General features: G+C 45.3%; 1 protein-coding gene across 1 annotated transcript; it reads left to right on the top strand.

The window, feature by feature from the left end:
* Window positions 1–333: 333 nt before the first annotated feature.
* LOC121581116 (GTP-binding protein REM 2) lies at window positions 334–17,358 on the top strand. The gene is made up of 5 exons (XM_041896505.2): window positions 334–793; window positions 2,134–2,449; window positions 3,167–3,240; window positions 12,708–12,885; window positions 17,016–17,358. The coding sequence occupies exons 1-5, from the start codon at window positions 782–784 to the stop codon at window positions 17,339–17,341; spliced, it is 906 nt and encodes a 301-aa protein (XP_041752439.1). The 5' UTR covers window positions 334–781; the 3' UTR covers window positions 17,342–17,358.
* The last annotated feature ends 2,048 nt before the right edge of the window (window positions 17,359–19,406 follow it).

Raw genomic sequence — 19,406 nt, 5'->3', positions numbered from 1 at the left:
AGAACGCCTCCCGGTTCCATTAAATGAAATGCGCCATTTAAAGCCAACCGTTTTGAATAGATGGTCAGGTCAGCAATTTGTTAGAACTGGTATAGGCCTATGTCAACTCCGAAAGGCGTGGAAGATTTTTTGGGAGAGCGGTCAGGTAATGCAGGCAGTGACAGCCAAGACAATACATATTCTCAGTCAAGGACGCGGCCCTGATGCATACTTATTCTAGTAAAATAGAGAAAGAGGAGAGAGAGAGAGAGAGCGAGAGAGAGAGATAGAGGGGGAAGAGAGAGAGAGAGAGAGAGAGAGAGAGAGAGAGAGATGCACTGTGAAACTCAGGTATACAATTCAGAGAGAGAGAGAGAGAGAGAGATGCACTGTGAAACTCAGGTATACACTGGAGCGCATTCTTGGACGTGGGACAAGAGGAGGGGATGAGGAGGGGGCGTGCTAAAGGTTTTTTTTCGGTGCACGAGAAAAGCCGCTTAGTCATAACACTCCCAGGAGCAGGTGTAGGGCAGGCCACCTAGACACATGCGTTGCATTCTTCTTCAATTAAAATCTACACATCGAGACCAAGGGACTTCTGGAGGACTTAATTGCGCCGAAAAATGGTTTCGCAATGTTAATTGATATTAGATGCGCTTCTTTTGTTCACCCGCATCTATACTTCCCGTTGTGACTGTCTAGAGAAGCACTAGTGAGCTGCGATCGCAAATGACTTGACATAGATAGTGATGGTCGCAGTTAAACACGTTCTTTGTGAAAAATAGAGGAAGAATTGAACACGATGACAGACCAGGTAAGGTGACAGACATTTTTTCAGCATCACCTCGCTGTTTATGTGTGACCAAACGTTTTCTTTGAGTTCAGTAGGCTATATTGAATTATTACACACCGGTGCGCTGTAGGCTACACATCCTCTTTAGTGGAAACACTGTCACTTTGTTGATGTTCACAACTCACACTATCCCCCTCGTCTGTCATCTTCAAAAGGTGCGGACACTCAGTTGTGAAATGTACAGTATGTAGGCCAACATCAATGAGTATTTGTTTCTCTCTTTTAGAATAAATTAACCTAATTAATGTTATCATTAGTATGTTGTTGCAGTATAATTACTCTAAACGTGGAATTCCAACACTGCAATTAAAATGTGAACACCAGTGGGTGAAATAATAGTGGGCCTAATTATTGCACTATAGGGGCAACACCATAGTAGCCTAGAGGCAAGAGTAGGCTAATTGATGTTCTACAGTGGTAATATTAATAACAGAAGCAAACAGAAATATAGCAACAAAGCATTGCCTTTACACGTCTGTACTGTAATATTTGTTATTGCCTCATGTGCTCTATGTTTTACTGTTTACCCTAGTTATCACCTGTCAGTCAGTCAGGGTGAGATTAGCTGATGACATGCTCCCCTCTCCCTTGTCACAGAATCTTCTCTGTGTCTTTCTTTATCCCTCCCCTGAGTCTCCTTGTCCATGATTAATTCATTAGACCCTTTCAATTAGTCTAATTGGTTCTGTGCCTGAGTCCAGCAGTACACTCTATCCCTGTGTGTCACTGAGTGGAGTGGAGCTTCTAGCTCAACCACAGGCACACCTGCTCCTGGCTCTCTGTTGGCTGGTTGTTGGCTCACAGGGTGAGTGCTCCACCTAGACTAATTGCTGTATTAATATTGATGGCGGCCATCTGACTGACCTGGTGCTGTACACACACTGAACGCTCCCAGTAATGCTTTTGTTTAAGGCAGACTGTTGGCTGTGTTATCCTAAGCGGCCCTTAGTGTTGTTGAAATCAGAGAGCAGTGAAGTCTCTATACTGTGCGTGCTTACTGTACGTGTGTGTGACATGAAGGGATGGGAGGGAGGAGGGGTCATGGACATTAATGTTTTGACCTATTTTCTGCTAATGCAGCCCAGAGTCCCATCAGTCACTGTACTATGCTGTACAGCAGAGTTTCCCAAACGTGTCTCCATAGTAGTAGGCCTACTGTATCAACTATTTTTGTCACATGTAACACTTCCTCTCCTGTATTAACATGCTCTCAGCTTCATTCTCATAAGGGCCATGTCCATTGGGGTGTGTACTCACTACCTTTCCTGTCTTTTACTCACTACCATTCTTGTCTCTCTCAGTACAGTATGTTTCTCACCACCGCTCCCCCTCTGAGAAGAGGAAGCACACCTCTACCAATCAAGCACCAGCTGAGGCGGGAGGAGGCTGTATCAGAGGACCATGATTGGATACCAGGGATTGACGAACCGGCCACGCTACCAATCAGTGACACCCTTTGCCAGGATGAATCATTTAGTCAAGCGTCGGAGGGGTATCATGGGAGTGCTATAAGGATCGTACTACTTGGGCAGAATGGGGTTGGAAAATCAGCGCTGTCTCTGGCCCTGGCTGGAATGTCAGACAGCTCAATGTCTGTGGACTCTGAAACAGCCTGTGGTAAAGTTATTCTGTGTGTGTGTGTGTGTGTGTGTGTGTATGTATGTGTCGTGCGTGCTTGTGCGTGCTTGTGCGTTGGAGTGTGTGTGTGCAGTGTGCACATGGTATCTACTTTATGTCAATTGCCTGATGTCAGCTGCCACAAAAGATCAACAGCATTCTGAGTCGTGATGTTGAAAGTTACTTTTCCCATTTTCTGAGTGCACTCTCAAGGCTGAGAGATGACAAGACAAATCACCATTCGTCAGCACTGTGTGTCATTATGCTGTCTTGAAGGTCAGGGTAATAATAACACCAGTCTTGGGACAAATACTCAATCAATCAATGCTCCAGCAAAGTGATGGGCACACTGCTCTGTAGGAGGTGCTGCCAGAGACATGTCACGAAGAGGCAATCCACACAGGATTTAGATCCTAGGCCGCATGGAGAGTCAAGGTGTTTTCTTGTATTTAGCTCTTTCTGTAACCTCAATGTTTTATCTGGGGCACCCTACTGTAATCTACAATAACCGTGTCCCAGATCTGTGACAACTCCTCAGGCTGTCATTGTGTAATACCAGGTATGGGCCCAGGTTAACTGGACCAGTCCAAATGGGCTGAATGACTCCCAGTACTGTATATCCACTTCAATGCGTTTTTTGAGCTTGTGTTCCTATGTGTTTGAGTGTCACTATGTTGATGTACTGTATGTGTTTGTGACAAGCATGTTTGTTTCCAGGAGAAGGCTACAACCGCACAGTGTCAGTTGACGATGAGGAGAGTTCAGTCATCATTTATGACAACTGGAAACAGGTGAGCTATTTATTGCACTCTCTACACTGACATTCTATTAATGTGTATGTGTTATACCACCTCTCTCTAAAAGTTGTTTTTTGAGTTCTTTCAAATGTCAGGAAGAGTGTGCGTGTGGGTGCGTGCGTGCGTAGGGTTGCAGAATTCCGGGAACTTTAAATAAAATCCTTGGGCTTGCAGAAATCCTGGTTGGAGGACACTGGACATCCTACTTATTCCCTCCTTATTCTGGAAATCCTCCAACCGGGATTCCGGGAAACCAGAGAATGTTTTGAAAGTTCCCAGAATTGTGCAACCCTACGTGTGTGAGTGTATGTAGCCACCCTGAGGCAGTGGCAGACCGTTTTTTTTCTTACCCTTTTTTATTTAAAATGTTCACTTACAAAACTTGAAATTGCTTTCATTCATGTGATTTGCTGCAGATATTTGTAGGGCGATCATGCCAATTCTTCTATTCATTACCTATTACAAATAGCCTGAATGCGTACAGTCATCTCACTTAAGGCACAATTTGAAAGTGATTTTGAATGTGCTTTGAATGAGATGTTTTGTCGTATTCAGTGAATTATAATGAGGGTAGTGGAGCACAGCTGCTTTAAGGCTCATCTGTGTTATGTGGTGTGTGTGTCACTGAGGATTTCATTATGACAAAGTGCACACAGTAATAGTATAATATGAACCATGTAAAAGCCTTCTGTGATGATGGTACGGTCAGTGCAGTGCTGTGTATACAGCGACGGGACCTAGGGCTCGATTCAATCCGTATCTTGGAAGTTCAGCGCTATAGCGCGATTGGAATTGAAAGGTAATTTCCGATTGAGTCGTCATATGCAGCGTTTACCATGAATGCAGTCTCTGCGAACGCGGGAACATTGCCTTTACATTTTAATTGCGCTATAGCACTGAACTTCTGCGATGTGGATTGAATCGAGTTCCTAGTCTGTCTCTATACCAGATGTCCAGCGTACCTGGTTTGAGGAGTTAGCGAAGTAACTTTTGTCAACTCTGATTTCAACTCGGGATAACAGGTACCACCTTTTAGCCAGGTAAATTTCTCAGGGCTAACTCCATTTATCCTGAATGAAGTGTCTGAGCCGTGAGTTGAGGACCAATGAAATCAGATTCCCTCCCGCTCACAAAGATTGCGTCATCATCCCCTTCATTTGAGGAAGACAAGTGATTCAATATTTTATTAATCAAATGTTATTTGTTATTTTTTAATAGTATTGTTGAAATACCTATCACATTACACATTTAGTAATGACAGAATGCATTTGAAACTTCACGCAGAGTAAAACTTTAGTGTGACTTAATAAATTATTGTATCGATGGGGAAAAAAGCGACGAGCAATATCTATCAATACGGATGAAGCCTGAGCTGGAATGTGAAACTAACTGAAGCTGGCTAGCTTTACAAAAACCCTCAGAAGATCTAGCTTGCATTGTAGGATAGCCCTCAGGAGTCCTCCTTGATTTACTAAGTCTGAATTATTTAAACCTAGCTCAGGGGAACTCCATTTAAAGGCATTTCGCAATATCTTTCACTTCTTTATATCTGTCTGGTCTCCCTTTCTCCAGTACCTCTCTCTCTCTCTTTCTCCTCGCTACATCTCTTCCCGAGTTGACCTCTTTCCTACAGCTGTGTCGTCATCTCAAAATCCATCTCCCGCTCACTCTCTTTTGTGTGCTCCCTTTCATACTCAGAACTGACCCTTTTTTGTTGAAGTTAAGTCTCTCTGAAAGTCAATTACATTTGTTATTCTCTGCGTGTTAATGCAAGCGCTGGTATTAAGCCATGGCAACATAAGCAGGCCAGCGGGATTTGGAGCTGCTCCAGCCCAGCAGCAGCAGAGAGAGAGGGGACTGGACCAGCTCCCTCTCCCCCCCAACACACACACACACACACACGCATAGACACATATGCATGCACACACACACGCGCTGTCACACACACCCTCCTTTCACTGCTTATGCTTATGCCACGACAAGCTTCCCATCAAATGAAATGACCCTTGACACTGACAGGAGCAGCAGAGCAGTGTGTGTGTGTGCAGTGTGCGATGACCTCTGAGGACTTTGACTAGCTCCAGAGTCCTGAGCTAGTCCCCTATTCCATGAGTGCCCCACCCTCCCCAGGTTACCATGGTGACCAGTGGACTGAACAAATCCCCCACATGGATCAAATCATGTAGAAGCATTGGGCTGCAAAGCTTCTGGCTCCCCGGGGAAAACATTGGTTTTATTTTAGCTTCATGTACAGTACTTCATCATAACCCAGCTAATTATAGTTGGGTATTTTATCGGATACAAAAAAAAAATAGATAACTACTGTATATGGTGATTTATTGTGGTTCCTTGATTCCCAGCTGATTCACACCTGCTGTTACTCAAGTTGCACTTTCCTCAATGTCAAAGCAACCGAGTCACACACTGTAGGCAGCTCTCACAGTCATCCAGCTATATCATCACAGAAGATTTCACAGAGTACACAGCGCTCAGAGCGTCTACACACACACACAGCGGCTCTCCGAGCATCTCTTCAGCTAGCCATGGGACTTGGAGTGCTCTTGACGTCAGGGAGAAGAATTGCTTAAATAAGTCATCCAGCTTCCTAAAATAGCCAGTGCATGCTTGGCCGTGACCTGACAGGCCAAGGATTTCCTCTGTACATGTTACATTTAATGTACCATTGGTCGTTCTCTGTGTACATCATTCACACAGCCAATCAGCCACCATCTTTCACGGTGAATGGGAGGGGCCAAGGTGTTTTGATGGCTGTGGGTTGGCTCTCTAGTACTTCCTCTCTCTAATGACAGGCTATTCATCTGTATTCACCACCAGGCTTTCTCCATGCTGAAGGTCTGAGCCAGCTGTGAGTGAATGGATCTCAGTGTGGAGCCATTCATTACTACACCAGTAAGCCTCTCAAAATACACTGTATGTCTGCTGGAGGTGTCCATAATCATTTGATAACTGTTAAGTGTAATATTTATGCTAGAAAACCTTGGATGGACTCTGAGGTCAGTTGAAGTCGGCCAGTACATACACTACATGACCAAAAGTATGTGAACACCTGCTTGTCGAACATCTCATTCCAAAATTATGGGTATGAATATGGGGTTGGTCCCCCATATGCTATAACAGCCTCCACTCTTCTGGAAAGATTTTCCACTAGATGTTGGAACATTGCTGCGGGGACTTGCTTCCATTCAGCCACAAGAGCATTAATGAGGTCGGGCACTGATGTTGGGTGATTAGGCCTGGCTCGCAGTCGGCGTTCCAATTCATCCCAAAGGTGTTCGATGGGTTGAGGTCAGGGCTCTGTGCAGGCCAGTCAACTTCTTCCAAACCGATCTCAACAAACCATTTCTGTATGGACCTTGCTTTGTGCACTAGGGCATAGTCATGCTGAAACAGGAATGGGCCTTCCCCAAACTGTTGCCACAAAGTTTGAAGAACAGAATCGTCTAGAATGTCATTGTATGCTGTAGCGTTAAGATTTCACTTCACTGGAACTAAGGGGCCTAGCCCAAACCATTACAAACAGCCCCAGACCATTATTCCTCCTCCACCAAACCTTACAGTTGGCACTATGCATTGGGGCAGGTAGCGTTCTCCTGGTATCCGCCAAACCCAGATTTGTCCGTCGGACTGCCAGATGGTGAAGCGTGATTCATCACTCAAGAGAACGCGTTTCCACTGCTCCAGGGTCCAATGGCGGTGAGCTTTACACCACTCCAGCCGACGCTTGCCATTGCACATGGTGATCTTAGGCTTGTGTGCAGCTGCTCGGCCATGGAAACTGATTTCATGAAGCTCCTGACGAACAGTTATTGTGCTGAAGTTGCTTCCAGAGGCAGTTTGGAACTCTGTAGTGAGTGTTGCAACCGAGGACAGAACATTCTTACACGGTTCAGCACTCGGCGGTCCCGTTCTGTGAGCTTGTGTGGCCTACCACTTCGCGGCTGAGCTGTTGTTGCTCCTAGACGTTTCCACTTCACAATAACAGCACTTACAGTTGACCGGGGCAGCTCTAGCAGGGCAGAAATTTGACGAACTAACTTGTTGGAAAGGTGGCATCCTATGACGGTGCCACGTTGAAAGTCATTGAGCTCTTCAGGAAGGCCATTCTACTGCCAATGTTTGTCTATGGAGATTGCATGGCTGTGTGCTCGATTTTATACACCTGTCAGCAACAGGTGTGGCTGAAATAGCCGAATCCACTAATTTGAAGGGGTGTCCACATACTTTTGTATATATAGTGTGTTAGCCATTTTGTACGGAGACAAGGATGTGTGTGATTCTGTGGTGTGTGGTTTTTAGAGTGTGTGATGTTGTGTTTATCTGTGGAGGGTCAAGTCTTGTGGTGTGTAAAATCATATTTTCTAGTAAGGATTTAGGGATGTGTTTTGTGTCTGTATAGAGAGGTCAGTGTGCAGTGGTGTGTACAGGTATTTGTGAAGAGATATTTGTCTTTACAGTGATGTGTGTATTTGTTAGGCTGCACTGTTGCGTATTTATGTAGACAGGTCATTCTGTTGTTCTGTATGTGTGTAGCCTGGTTGTTGTGACAGGCTGTTGTCGTGCATTTGTGTAGACTGGTCATTCTGCATTGTTTTTGTTTGTGTAGAGAAGTCAGTCTATATCGTTGTGTATGTGTGAAGGGAGGTGGCAGTTCTGCAGTGTAGCGAGGTCAGTTTGTAGACTTGTATATTTGTGTATGTAGAGCAGTCTTATGTATGTCTGTACAGAGCGGTCAGTATCTATTGTTGTGTGTCTATGCTGCATGTGTGTACAGCCGGAGCTGACCTCTAATGCTTGTCCAGAGGGGTGTGGCGCCTCAATGCAGCCCCAAGAAACCAACCCAGCACTCAGCTACACTAAAGAGCTACATCCAATTATCAGATTTTGACTCCTCAACCAGAGGAAGGTCTCTGGGCCTATATATCTCTATCTCCACTCCTCTCTCTCTCTCTCTCCTGCTCCATTCATCTTTCTCTTTACCTATTTTATTCTGTCACTTTATTATCTTGTGGTGCTGGACGATCTGGACCCTGGACTTATTTTTTAAATCTTCTTTAAAGAACGACTGAACTTCCTAATTCGGCCTTCTTTCGAAGCTTGGTCATTAAGAAATGCTAGCGGCCATGACTGAAGCCAGTGAGGAAGAGGAGAGGGTTTACTCCGCCCAAAATCACGTTAAGCAGATCATTAATTATTAAGCAAGTGAGGAGTTTTTGTATTCAAATTTAGTCAAGATAAAAATGAATTGCTATTTTGATACATGAGGCTTATTTGATCTAATAGAAGTTTTGTAATGCTTAGGTTGTTACAAGTGTACTGACATAAGTGTGATGCACGTGACATCCCGGCAACCTTGAGAAGAAACACTTTATATCAGAGTTGTCCCTGTTGAAATTCAAAACTGTCTATCCATATTCATGAGGCTAGCATCTCACTCTCCATTGAATACAGGCGGTTGACGTCAACCCCCCTCATCGAATATTCAAATAACGAGATGTATCCACCAATCCAAAGAGAGGAATAGGCGGGAGCTTGAAAAGCATCTCGTCATTATATCCAGTTTCTCTGCTGAAGCCAAACGAGTTGTCTTGGGGGTGTGGTTTGATGTGGGTGTTTCTTGAGTGTGTCTTTCAATCACAACAAACAAGGACAGTAGTGAGTACAGCGAGGTAAGCTAAGCTATCTTTGATATGGAGAGAACAACGTTTTGAAGTTGAGGACTTCTCCCCTCCTTACTGACTCGCCATCTCAAGATGGTCAGCTACATTTTACATTTTAGTTATTTAGCAGACGCTCTTATCCAGAGCGACTTACAGGAGCAATTAGGGATAAGTGCCTTGCTCAAGGGCACATCGACAGATTTTTCACCTAGTAGGCTCGGGGATTAGAACCAGAGACCTTTCGGTTACTGGCACAACGCTCTTAACCACTAAGCTACCTGCCGCCCCAGGTACAGGAGCAATTAGGATTAAGTGCCTTGCTCAAGGGCATATCGACAGTATTTTGACGTAGTCGGCTCGGGGATTCGAACCTTTGGTTACTGGCCCAACACTCTTAACCCCTAGGCTACCTGCCGCCCTAATTCAGTTCTATGTGTAGGCTAAAGCCTGCGCTGACCTTGTGTTTAGCCAAGCTGACAGCAGCTAGTCTAGCTGATATTTCTCTGTCAAATCTGTTATGGCAAGATAGCAAGAGCCAGTCTGGACTGTGTTTCATAAGACACTCATTCTACAACCCCTTATTAAGGTAGCTTGCAACTTAGTTTCATCACGCCATGAGACAGAAGAGGCGACCAAAGAGGGAGCACGCCCCCATCCTCATCGACGGGGCCGCAGTGGATAGGGTCAAAAGCTTCAAGTTCCTTGGCGTGCACATCACTGAGGACCTGAAATTGGTCTTGCCACACCGACATTGTGGTGAAGAAGGTGCAACAGCGCCTCTACAACATCAGGCGACTAAAGAAATTCGGCATGGCCCATAAGACCCTCACAAACGTCTGCAGATGCACCATTGAGAGCATTCTGTCGGGCTGCATCACCGCCTGGTATGGCAACTGCGCCACGCTCAACCGCATGGCTCTCCAGAGGGTGGTGCAGACAGCCCAACGCCTCACTAGGGCCACGCTGCCTTCTCTGCAGGACATCTACAGCACCCGGTGTCAAAGAAAGGCCAAGAAGATCATCATGGACCTCCGTTAACCCAAGCCATGGACTGTTCACTCGGCTACCGTCAGACAGACGGAGACAGTACAGATGCATCAAAGCCAACAGTGAGAGACTAAGAAACAGCTTCTATTACCAGGCCATCAGACTGTTGAACAGACATCTCTAGCCATCTGCCAGGTAATGCACACTCACTCACACAAAACACACACACAAGCTAGCACACACACACACACCTCATACACACACACACACACACACCAACAGCCAACGCTGCTGTCCCATGTTATAGAGACATTGAAGCACTGGTCACTTTCCGTTTCACACTGTGTATTTAAGTACTGCATCCCCGACCATAGCTTATTCAAATATTTATACTACTGGACATTGTATTTTTGTTACACTGTTTATACACACCGCATATTTATTTATATACTGGATTCTTGACATAGCTCACTCTAATATAACTACTGCTGTACATATCATTCTTAGTTTATCTTGTGCATTTTGATAGTGCTATTTGGATTTGTTAATTGGATTCGTCCTGCCATTCTTGATTTCTTGCCTTTTTTATCTTTGTATTTTTCTTTACATTTTAATTGTTTGATATTTGACTGCATTGTTAGCAGCTAGTAACATAAGCATTTCACTGCACCACTATAACACCTGCTAAACTGTGTACAGGACCAATAAATTGATTTGTGAAGACGTGTTACCGTGGAAACGGTATCAACTGCCAGTTGAATGCCCGGTCTTGAGTCAGCGCAGCTGTCCTACAACACAATATGCTATAACTGGCTAGTTTTGTCTCGAGACTGACTTTATGACCAAAATCTTATCCTATATACATTTTGTAGTACATTTTACACTATAATAAATGTTTCTGACTCATATCGATGCCACATAGACCATTTTCAAATGGAGAAGTTGGTTTTTAGGGACAGTTTCTCTTTAATCCCAGTCCCTGTTTGTGTTCCATGAAAGTGTGTGTATGTGTGTGTTTTAGATGTTATGAGGTGGGATTTCTGAACTGATTTCCATGTTCAGGCTGTAAGCTGCTTTACTTTGAGCTCTGATAACTCATCTTGTTTTTGTAAAGAAGTGGCTTTAGGGCAAATAGATGTAATAGTACTAGAGAGTTCATAGTTTAACACAGAAGGAGAAGACAGACAATGACACTGTCTGGGAGACATTATTATAAAGGGATTACATTGTATTTTCTGTAGTAATCTTTATCAGAGTGGCTAAACACACAAGTGAACTGTATTTCTGGAATGTTCTGGATATCAGCCTCAGCTTCCTTTTGAAATAATACTTTTAACTTCACAAAATATTTGCTCTAGTAAATATCACGTAGATTCAGTCTTTCTGTATTGCATTTACGCGTCATACTGAATGAAATTCCTGATATAAATGTCAGGTTGCAGTTGTGTTGCTGTTTACGGCTTTTACTCTGGAGTTTAATAATGTATGGTGAATATATGGTGACATACGCTAAGTGACAAGTTAACTGACTCTCACAAGCTCGCCTAATGTTTATGGGTGTGTGCATGTGAGAGGGTAGTACACATGTGAGCTGTGTGTGTGTGTGTGTGTGTGTATGTATACTTGCACGTGTATTTGTGTGTGTGAGGGGAAGGCTGTATACCCTGACAGATGGCCAGAGCGGCAGCAGTGAAACAGAACAGAGAGGAGCTGACTGACTAAAGGAGGACAAACACAGTGTTGAGTTAGCAAGCATCCCTCTGATGAAAAGCCCTTCACAGTTACCCCGGAGAGCTCTCCGTCATGACGCCGCCAATCGATCTCCAACGTGGCCGTGTTTCTCTTCGCTGCTTACAAAGATTAGTGTCTGTCTCTCCCTCCACAAAGCCCGGTAGTCCCACTCCCCCCTCTGCTCCCCTCTCCTCCCCCTCCTCGTCCCCCGCGCCCAGCCCAGAAGGTGACAGGTGGCCAGGCTCACTTCCATGCCGCTAGCTCCCCTCTCCTCCAGAGGGAGATGGAGTGGGTTCCGGAGACCATGAATTTCCTGCTGTGGAGCTGCAATCCTCTTTGGCTTGTGGGAGCTGTGAATTCTTCAGGCGGAGACTCTCTCCAGAGGGCTGAAATTCACCTTCAGAGTGCTAAAAGCTATATTAGAATGGTTTTGTGGATGTAGGGCACACAGACAGAAACAGACACAGTCAGACACAGGAGAGGAGGAGGAAGGCAGCTCTTCTCCTGTGTGTCTGAGTGAGTGAATCTGAGAGGCCTGTCCTCCAGAGCCAAAGCTTAATATACAGGCCACGACTAGAGGGAGGGAGACATTAATTGAAGCCCAGTGAAACAGTGCTTCAGTGGGAAGAGGCCACTGCTAAAAGGGTCAGAAGTCACAAACAGAAGAGTGATGTTCACAAGGGCACAATGTGTTGTTGGATTTGGGACAAAGCCCCTGTCAGTCCACTCAGCAGAGTACGTAAATACAAAAATGCACACAAAGAAATATACAAATTAAAAGTAGGTTATTAAGAACAAGTCGTCGCTGTCTGATGAAAACCTCTTAGCTCTTTTTGTTTATGTATTGAAAGCAGTAACGCTCCTCAATGTACTCTGAACATTTCATGGCTCTAAGACCAAGAAAATGTATTCAAAGTAGCTTTGGAAGTTTTGAAAATGTGTGTTCGTTAATGGTAAAATATTCCTGAAAAGTTTATGTTTTGGAGATAAGAGGTTTTCATCCGACAGCGACAAAGTGTGTATCATTGTCATTAATGACTCTCTGTGTGTGTTTTGGTGTTGTAGGACCTGTCCACGCTGCAGTGTGAGGTGGTTGTGCTGGTGTTCTCTGTGACAGACAGGAGAAGTTTCCACCGTACCGCCCAGCTCCGCCTCATCCTCAGGGAGTCACTGCCCCACACTCCCATCATCCTCGTGGGCAACAAGAGTGACCTTGTCCGCTCTCGGGAGATCAGCACAGAGGGTAGGGACACACACACCCACTCCATTATCACTAGAGCGGTTTATAATGTACCTCCTATCAATCAATCTACTGGTCTCTCCTTTCCACCTTGTGCCACCATTCTCAGGTGATCACCTACAGTACAGTACAGTGCATAGAGATTTGTATTTATTTAACCTTTATTTAACCAGGTAAGCCAGTTGAGAACAAGTTCTCATTTACAACTGCGACCTGGCCAAGATAAAGCATAGCAGTGCGGAAAAAACAACAACAACACAGAGTTACACATGGGATAAACAAAACGTACAGTCAATAACACAATAGAAAATCTATATTCAGTGTGTGTAAATGTAGTAAGTTATGGAGGTAAGGCAATAACTAGGCCATAGTGCAAAATAATTACAATTATAATTTAACACTGGAGTGATAGATGTGCAGAAGATGATGTGCAAATAGAGATACTGGGGTGCAAATGAGCAAAATAAATAACAATGAAAATAACAATATGGAGATGAGGTAGTTGGGTGGGCTAATTACAGATGGGCTGTGTACAGGTGCAGTGATCGGTACGCTGCTCTGACAACTGATGCTTAAAGATAGTGAGGGAGATAAGTGTCTCCAGCTTCAGAGATTTTTGCAGTTCGTTCCAGTCATTTGCAGCAGAGAACTGTAAGGAATGGCGACCAAAGGAGGTGTTGGCTTTGGGGATGACCAGTGAGATATACCTGCTGGAGCGCATACTACGGGTGGGTGTTGCTGTGGTGACTAATGAGCTAAGATAAGGTGGGGATTTGCCTAGAAGGGATTTATAGATGACCTGGAGCCAGTGGGTTTGGCGACAAATATGTAGTGAGGGCCAGCCAACAAGAGCGTACAAGTCACAATGGTGGGTAGTATATGGGGCTTTGGTGACAAAACGGATGGCACTGTGATAGACTACATCCAATTTGCTGAGTAGAGTGTTGGAAGCTATTTTGTAAATGACATCGCCGAAGTCAAGGATCGGTAGGATAGTCAGTTTTACGAGGGCATGTTTAGCAGCATGAGTGAAGGAGGCTTTGTTGCGAAATAGGAAGCTGATTCTAGATTTAACTTTGGATTGGAGATGCTTAATGTGAGTCTGGAAGGAGAGTTTACAGTCTAACCAGACACCTAGGTATTTGTAGTTGTCCACATATTCTAAGTCAGAGCCGCCGAGAGTAGTGATTCTAGTCGGGCAGGCGGGTGCAAGCAGTGTTCGATTGAAGAGCATGCATTTAGTTTTACTAGCGTTTAAGAGCAGTTGGCCACGGAAGGAGTGTTGTATGGCATTGAAGCTCGTTTGGAGGTTTGTTAACACAGTGTCCAATGAAGGGCCAGATGTATACAAAATGTTGTCGTCTGCGTAGAGGTGGATCTGAGAGTCACCAGCAGCAAGATAATACAGTATTGCATGAAAATGGATGAAATACATACTTACAGATGCAATACATAACTCCTTTTCTTATGAACCCCCACCCTTTCCTAACCATTGTCATTTTAACACCGGCAGTGCCTCTAAACATTCAGCACAGCATGGCTCCCTCCCTTTCCTATGAAAATTGGTCTCTGCTTTCTACCGTTTTCCTCTTTCTCTCTGTCATCATGGCCCGCCTAATCTGTGCCTCTGTATTATGCAATTTGTCGCCTATAACTGTATTTCCATCTGAGAGCCAGAGACAGTTTATCTGTGGTCACCAAAAATCAATTCCTGGCTGCTGTGAGGAGCAATATGGGAAGTGAAATGTTTTCCATTGCAATCTCCTTATCGGAGAGAAAATGGACCCATGTTATTGTTACCGGATGAACCCATAAGCACCAGTTTGGCTCAGTGATTTACTGCGACATGGCTTCCAGTGGATTGAAAAGCACACATTCTCTAGGGCCGGGGAAATAGGTTGGCTACGTTCAGTTTCTGTGGACCGTTGTTCCATTCTGACATGATGCACAAAGTTGATTCTGGAACCACATGAATCTATTCTTGTGGAAATGTCTTTGTCTATGTTTATGTCTCTGTATCCTCATCCGTAATTACCATGCAAAACCCATAGTCACATAGCCTACAGTAAGCAACAGAAAATAGGCCACAACCCCTAGTTGTTGTTTTCCTTGTATTATTATTGAATCATACCTGTTCACAATTAAAGCAGTGACCTCGACCTACTTGTATACGTGTTTATGGACACGTAGCTCTCCCTCCTATCTCATCCCCTGCTGGGTTACTTCAGCTGTATGCCTCGCCTCCTGTTCTGTGTTGTTTTTGGAGACTTCCCCCACTTTATTTGGATGATCTCTCTAGCGCAGAGGGCTGGCGTCACTATCTTAATGTGTGTGTGTGTGTGTGTGTGTGTGTGTGTGTGTGTGTGTGTGTGTGTGTGTGTGTGTGTGTGTGTGTGTGTGTGTGTGTGTGTGTGTGTGTGTGTGTGTGTGTGTGTGTGTGTGTGTGTGTGTGTGTGTGTGTGTGTGTGTGTGTGTGTGTGTGTGTGTGTGTGTGTGCTTTTCACGTGTACCTCTACCAGCACACATAGGCACGCATTCATGCAATCACACACTCACACTTAAAGATACCAGCCGGCAACCACACTCTCACACCTCTCCCGACTCTCTCAGTGTGGTGTGGGTGACACTGCTTGTGCCATGTGTGGAAAACTGTGATAAGGGGATTGAACAGAGAGGAGAGAGTAGAAATGCCTGGGATGTCCATGCTACAGGGACTGGTGTAGGAGAATGTGAATAAAAGTGATTGAGTGGGGACGGTTGTGTGAGTGTGTGTGTGTGAGTCCTATTGTTTTGGGTGAAATCTTTTTTTTTTAGTATAGGTTGTCCAGCCCACCAGAAGAGAGTGGAAAGGTGTCTGTGTGTGTGTGTGTGTGTGTTGTGCATGAGCTCATGCTCAGTCATGGGTTCAGCATGCAGTCAGCGAGATGAATAGAGAGAGAGAGGAAAGGAGAGAGGAGGGTTATTCTTAGGATACTGCTCCTTACCCCCGTGCTCAGCATATTCCCCCTCTGAGAGAACTGCAGTAATGATGTGGTCATCGATATAGAAATGCTACATCTGTCTTACCTCTGCATTCTGACAGGCCTTTGGTATCCATCTATCTATGGTATTCTGAGCCCTGACTCCCTGACCGATATTTGAGCCTGAGTAAGGAAGTGAACTTGCCTGGCTGGTGGACAACTCATCATTCATATTGTGCTTGGTGCTTGTGGTTGAGATTGGTTTAGGTCATAAAATGTATTTATGGAATTACGGTGACATTTATTTCTCTCTCCCCTCTCCTTCTCTCACAGTATACAGTATGTTATTCATTCATTTGCTGTGAGGGTGAAGCTTTCCCATCTTTAATAACACAATGCTGTTGATTGATATCTGCTTGAGCGGCTCTTTGCATGTTGTCGCTGTCTGATGAAAACCTCATCTCCAAAACATAAACTTTTCAGGAAATGTAATAAAATGACCATATTTCCCCATTAGCAAACAATTATGAAACAATTGTTTAAATACATGTTCTTGGTCCTAAAGTCAAATTGAGTTACAAGGTTTTCATCAGACAGCTACGATGTGCTGTTTACTCTGCATTCTCTCCCTCTCTTCTTCTTTGTCCCTGCACTCAATCTCTTTCTCTCTCTCCTCCCCTCCTTCCCTCCTCTCCCTCTCCTCGCCTCCTTCCTCTCTCCTCCCCTCCCCTCCCCTCCTCTCTCCCTCTTTGTCCCTGCACCTTTCTCCCTCCCCTCTGTCTCACCTTATCTTGTCTCATCCCTGCTCTCTGAATCTGCTGTTGGAGTGCTGTGAGGGACACAGAGGCCCTGCTTAGTCATAGAGAACAGTGGCCAACCCTCACATCTCCACGTCACCCAGAGCCACAGCCAGAGCCAGCCACTGCCACCACTACACTATGATCTCATGTTGCGCTGATCTCATTGTGGCTCATCCCTGCCTCAGCTCAGCTCCATTCAATTCAATGTTATTTTCATTTCACTCTTATCAGGTTAAGACTCCATTCAATCAGTTGTTATATGTAGTAGATATTAGGATAAGCCCTGCTGATCTGATCAGATTTTTTCCTTTCCACTAAACATGGCATCTCTATTCTCTACATCCCCACCCCTCTCTATCGCTCCCTGTTCCAGAGGCCCACTCCAGTGCCATGATGTATGACTGCCAGTATCTGGAGCTGTCTGCTTCCCTGGACCACGGTACCACTGAACTGCTGGAGGGAGCGGTGAGGGCTGCCAGGGGCGACTGCGTCGGGCCGGGCTGGACGGAGGGGGACCCTGGGGCAGGGCGCAGGGAGAGCCTGACCAGCAAGGCCAAGCGCTTCCTGGCTGGCCTGGTGCCGCGCTACTACGGCCGAGGAGACCGGGACAGGGGTCAGTACAGAGAGATGAGCAGACACAAGGGCAGCAAGATCCTCCGACAGAAATCACGCTCCTGCCATGACCTCAGTGCAATGTGACACACCAGACGGACTGAGAGAGGGGCGGGTGGGGGGGTGAAAAGGGGAGGGGAAATAATAAAGGAGATGAATTATGGAGGGAAAAACAGGACGGGGGATGGTGAGAAGTGTAGAGATGGAGAGAGAGGGAGGGGGAGGGGCCGACATGGTTAGAAATGAGGCTGTACCTGAGGGAGAGCTAGTGAGAGAGAGAGGTGAAGTCATTAGAATAGCAGGATGAGATGAATACTAGTCAACTCATTATGCAATTTAGAGAAACAAAAACAGTGACATTGGAGAAAGAATCAAGTAAAAAAAAAGGTGATTGGGAAATGATTGTGCAAGATGGAAAATAATTAGTGTCAAATGAACACACACAAGAGGCACGCACTGTCTGATTATGTAGAGACTGATAGAGATCTAATGTAGACCTAGGGCTCTATTCAATCTGTATCGCTGAAGCGTTTCAGATTGCGCGCTAGAAAATGTATTGGTCATTTCCGATTGAGCCGACATATGCAGCGTTTACCGTGAATACAGTCTCCGCTAACGCGGGAACATTGCCTTTAAATTTCAATCGCTGTAATGCAGAATTTCTGCAATACAGATTGAATAGAGCCCTTTATATAGTCCTTGTTTAAAAGCATGCTGTTGCACTGTGAATATAGTTGCAATGATAGGACTTGCCCCATAGGCTCATGTAATAATAATAACAACGTCTTGTATTCCCTTATTGGCCGGTAGCTACGGTATACTGTCCCCCCCTCCCCTGTGATCTCCAATGCAAGGACCTTTATAAAAGCCTCATCCATGCACTTTTTATACTGTGGGTTCCGAACAGATTTCATGTCGCTGCATAATCCCTTTATATCAGGTATAGATTTGGGATCTTTTTATTTGCTGTAGAGCAGGAAATGCTCAATAACCCCACAGAGAAGAGAACTTGGTTGGAGCGGGTCATATTACAGTAGCTATTCTGAAAGTAAATGTAGACTCAGGTCTTGCGGTTATATGAAATCGGGCCACTATCCCATTACACTCACCTTTACACTGACTACATGGTAAACATCCCTGCACTCAGTCATGATCCTATAATAGGATCTGGAGTTTTTCCTCACCAGGAAAAACTCTAGGCCCTACCTAAACTCAGCAAAAAAAAGAAACGTCCTCTCACTGTCAACTGCGTTTATTTTCAGCAAACGTAACATGTGTAAATATTTGTATGAACATAACAAGATTCAACAACTGAGACATAAACTGAACAAGTTCCACAGATTTTGACTAAAATAAATTGAATAATGTGTCCCTGGACAAAGAGGGGGGGTCAAAAGTAACAGTCAGTATCTGGTGTGGCCACCAGCTGCATTAGGTACTGCAGTGCATCTCCTCCTCATGGACTGCACCAGATTTGCCAGTTCTTGCTGTGAGATGTTACCCCACTCTTCCACCAAGGCACCTGCAAGATCCCAGACATTTCTGGGGGGAATGGCCCTAGCCCTCACCCTTCGATCCAACAGGTCCCAGATGTGCTCAATAGGATTGAGATCCGGGCACTTCGCTGGCCATGGCAGAACACTGACATTCCTGTCTTGCAGGAAATCACGCACAGAACGGGTCATGTCATGCTCATTCCTCCGACGATAATCGTGAATCTGACCATCACCCCCGCTGTCTGGACCAGCGACGGTGGGTTTGTGCCCATAGGCGACGTTGTTGCCAGTGATGCCTGGTGAGGACCTGCCTTACAACAGGCCTACAAGCCCTCAGTCCAGCCTCTTTCAGCCTATTGCGGACAGTCTGAGCACTGATGGAGAGATTGTGCGTTCCTGGTGTAACTCGGGCAGTTGTTGTTGCCATCCTGTACCTGTCCCGCAGGTGTGATGTTCGGATGTACCGATCCTGTGCAGGTGTTGTTACATGTGGTCTGCCACTGCGAGGACGATCAGCTGTCCATCCTGTCTCCCTGTAGCGCTGTCTTAGGCGTCTCACAGTATGGACATTGCAATTTATTGCCCTGGCCACATCTGCAGTCCTCATGCCTCCTTGCAGCATGCCTAAGGCACGTTCACGCAGATGAGCAGGGACC

Source organism: Coregonus clupeaformis, chromosome 14, assembly GCF_020615455.1.
Source record: "Coregonus clupeaformis isolate EN_2021a chromosome 14, ASM2061545v1, whole genome shotgun sequence".
NCBI lineage: Eukaryota > Metazoa > Chordata > Actinopteri > Salmoniformes > Salmonidae > Coregonus > Coregonus clupeaformis.
Note: the sequence above shows the minus strand (reverse complement) of the source record. Positions and strands in the feature narration are given on the sequence as shown.

What these genes read in the sequence shown, in the direction of transcription:
- LOC121581116 (XM_041896505.2), top strand. An exon ending in GGACTCTGAAACAGCCTGTG is followed by an intron (nt 2,450 to 3,166) that starts GTAAAGTTATTC and finishes GTTTGTTTCCAG; the next exon opens with GAGAAGGCTACAACCGCACA. An exon ending in TTTATGACAACTGGAAACAG is followed by an intron (nt 3,241 to 12,707) that starts GTGAGCTATTTA and finishes TTGGTGTTGTAG; the next exon opens with GACCTGTCCACGCTGCAGTG.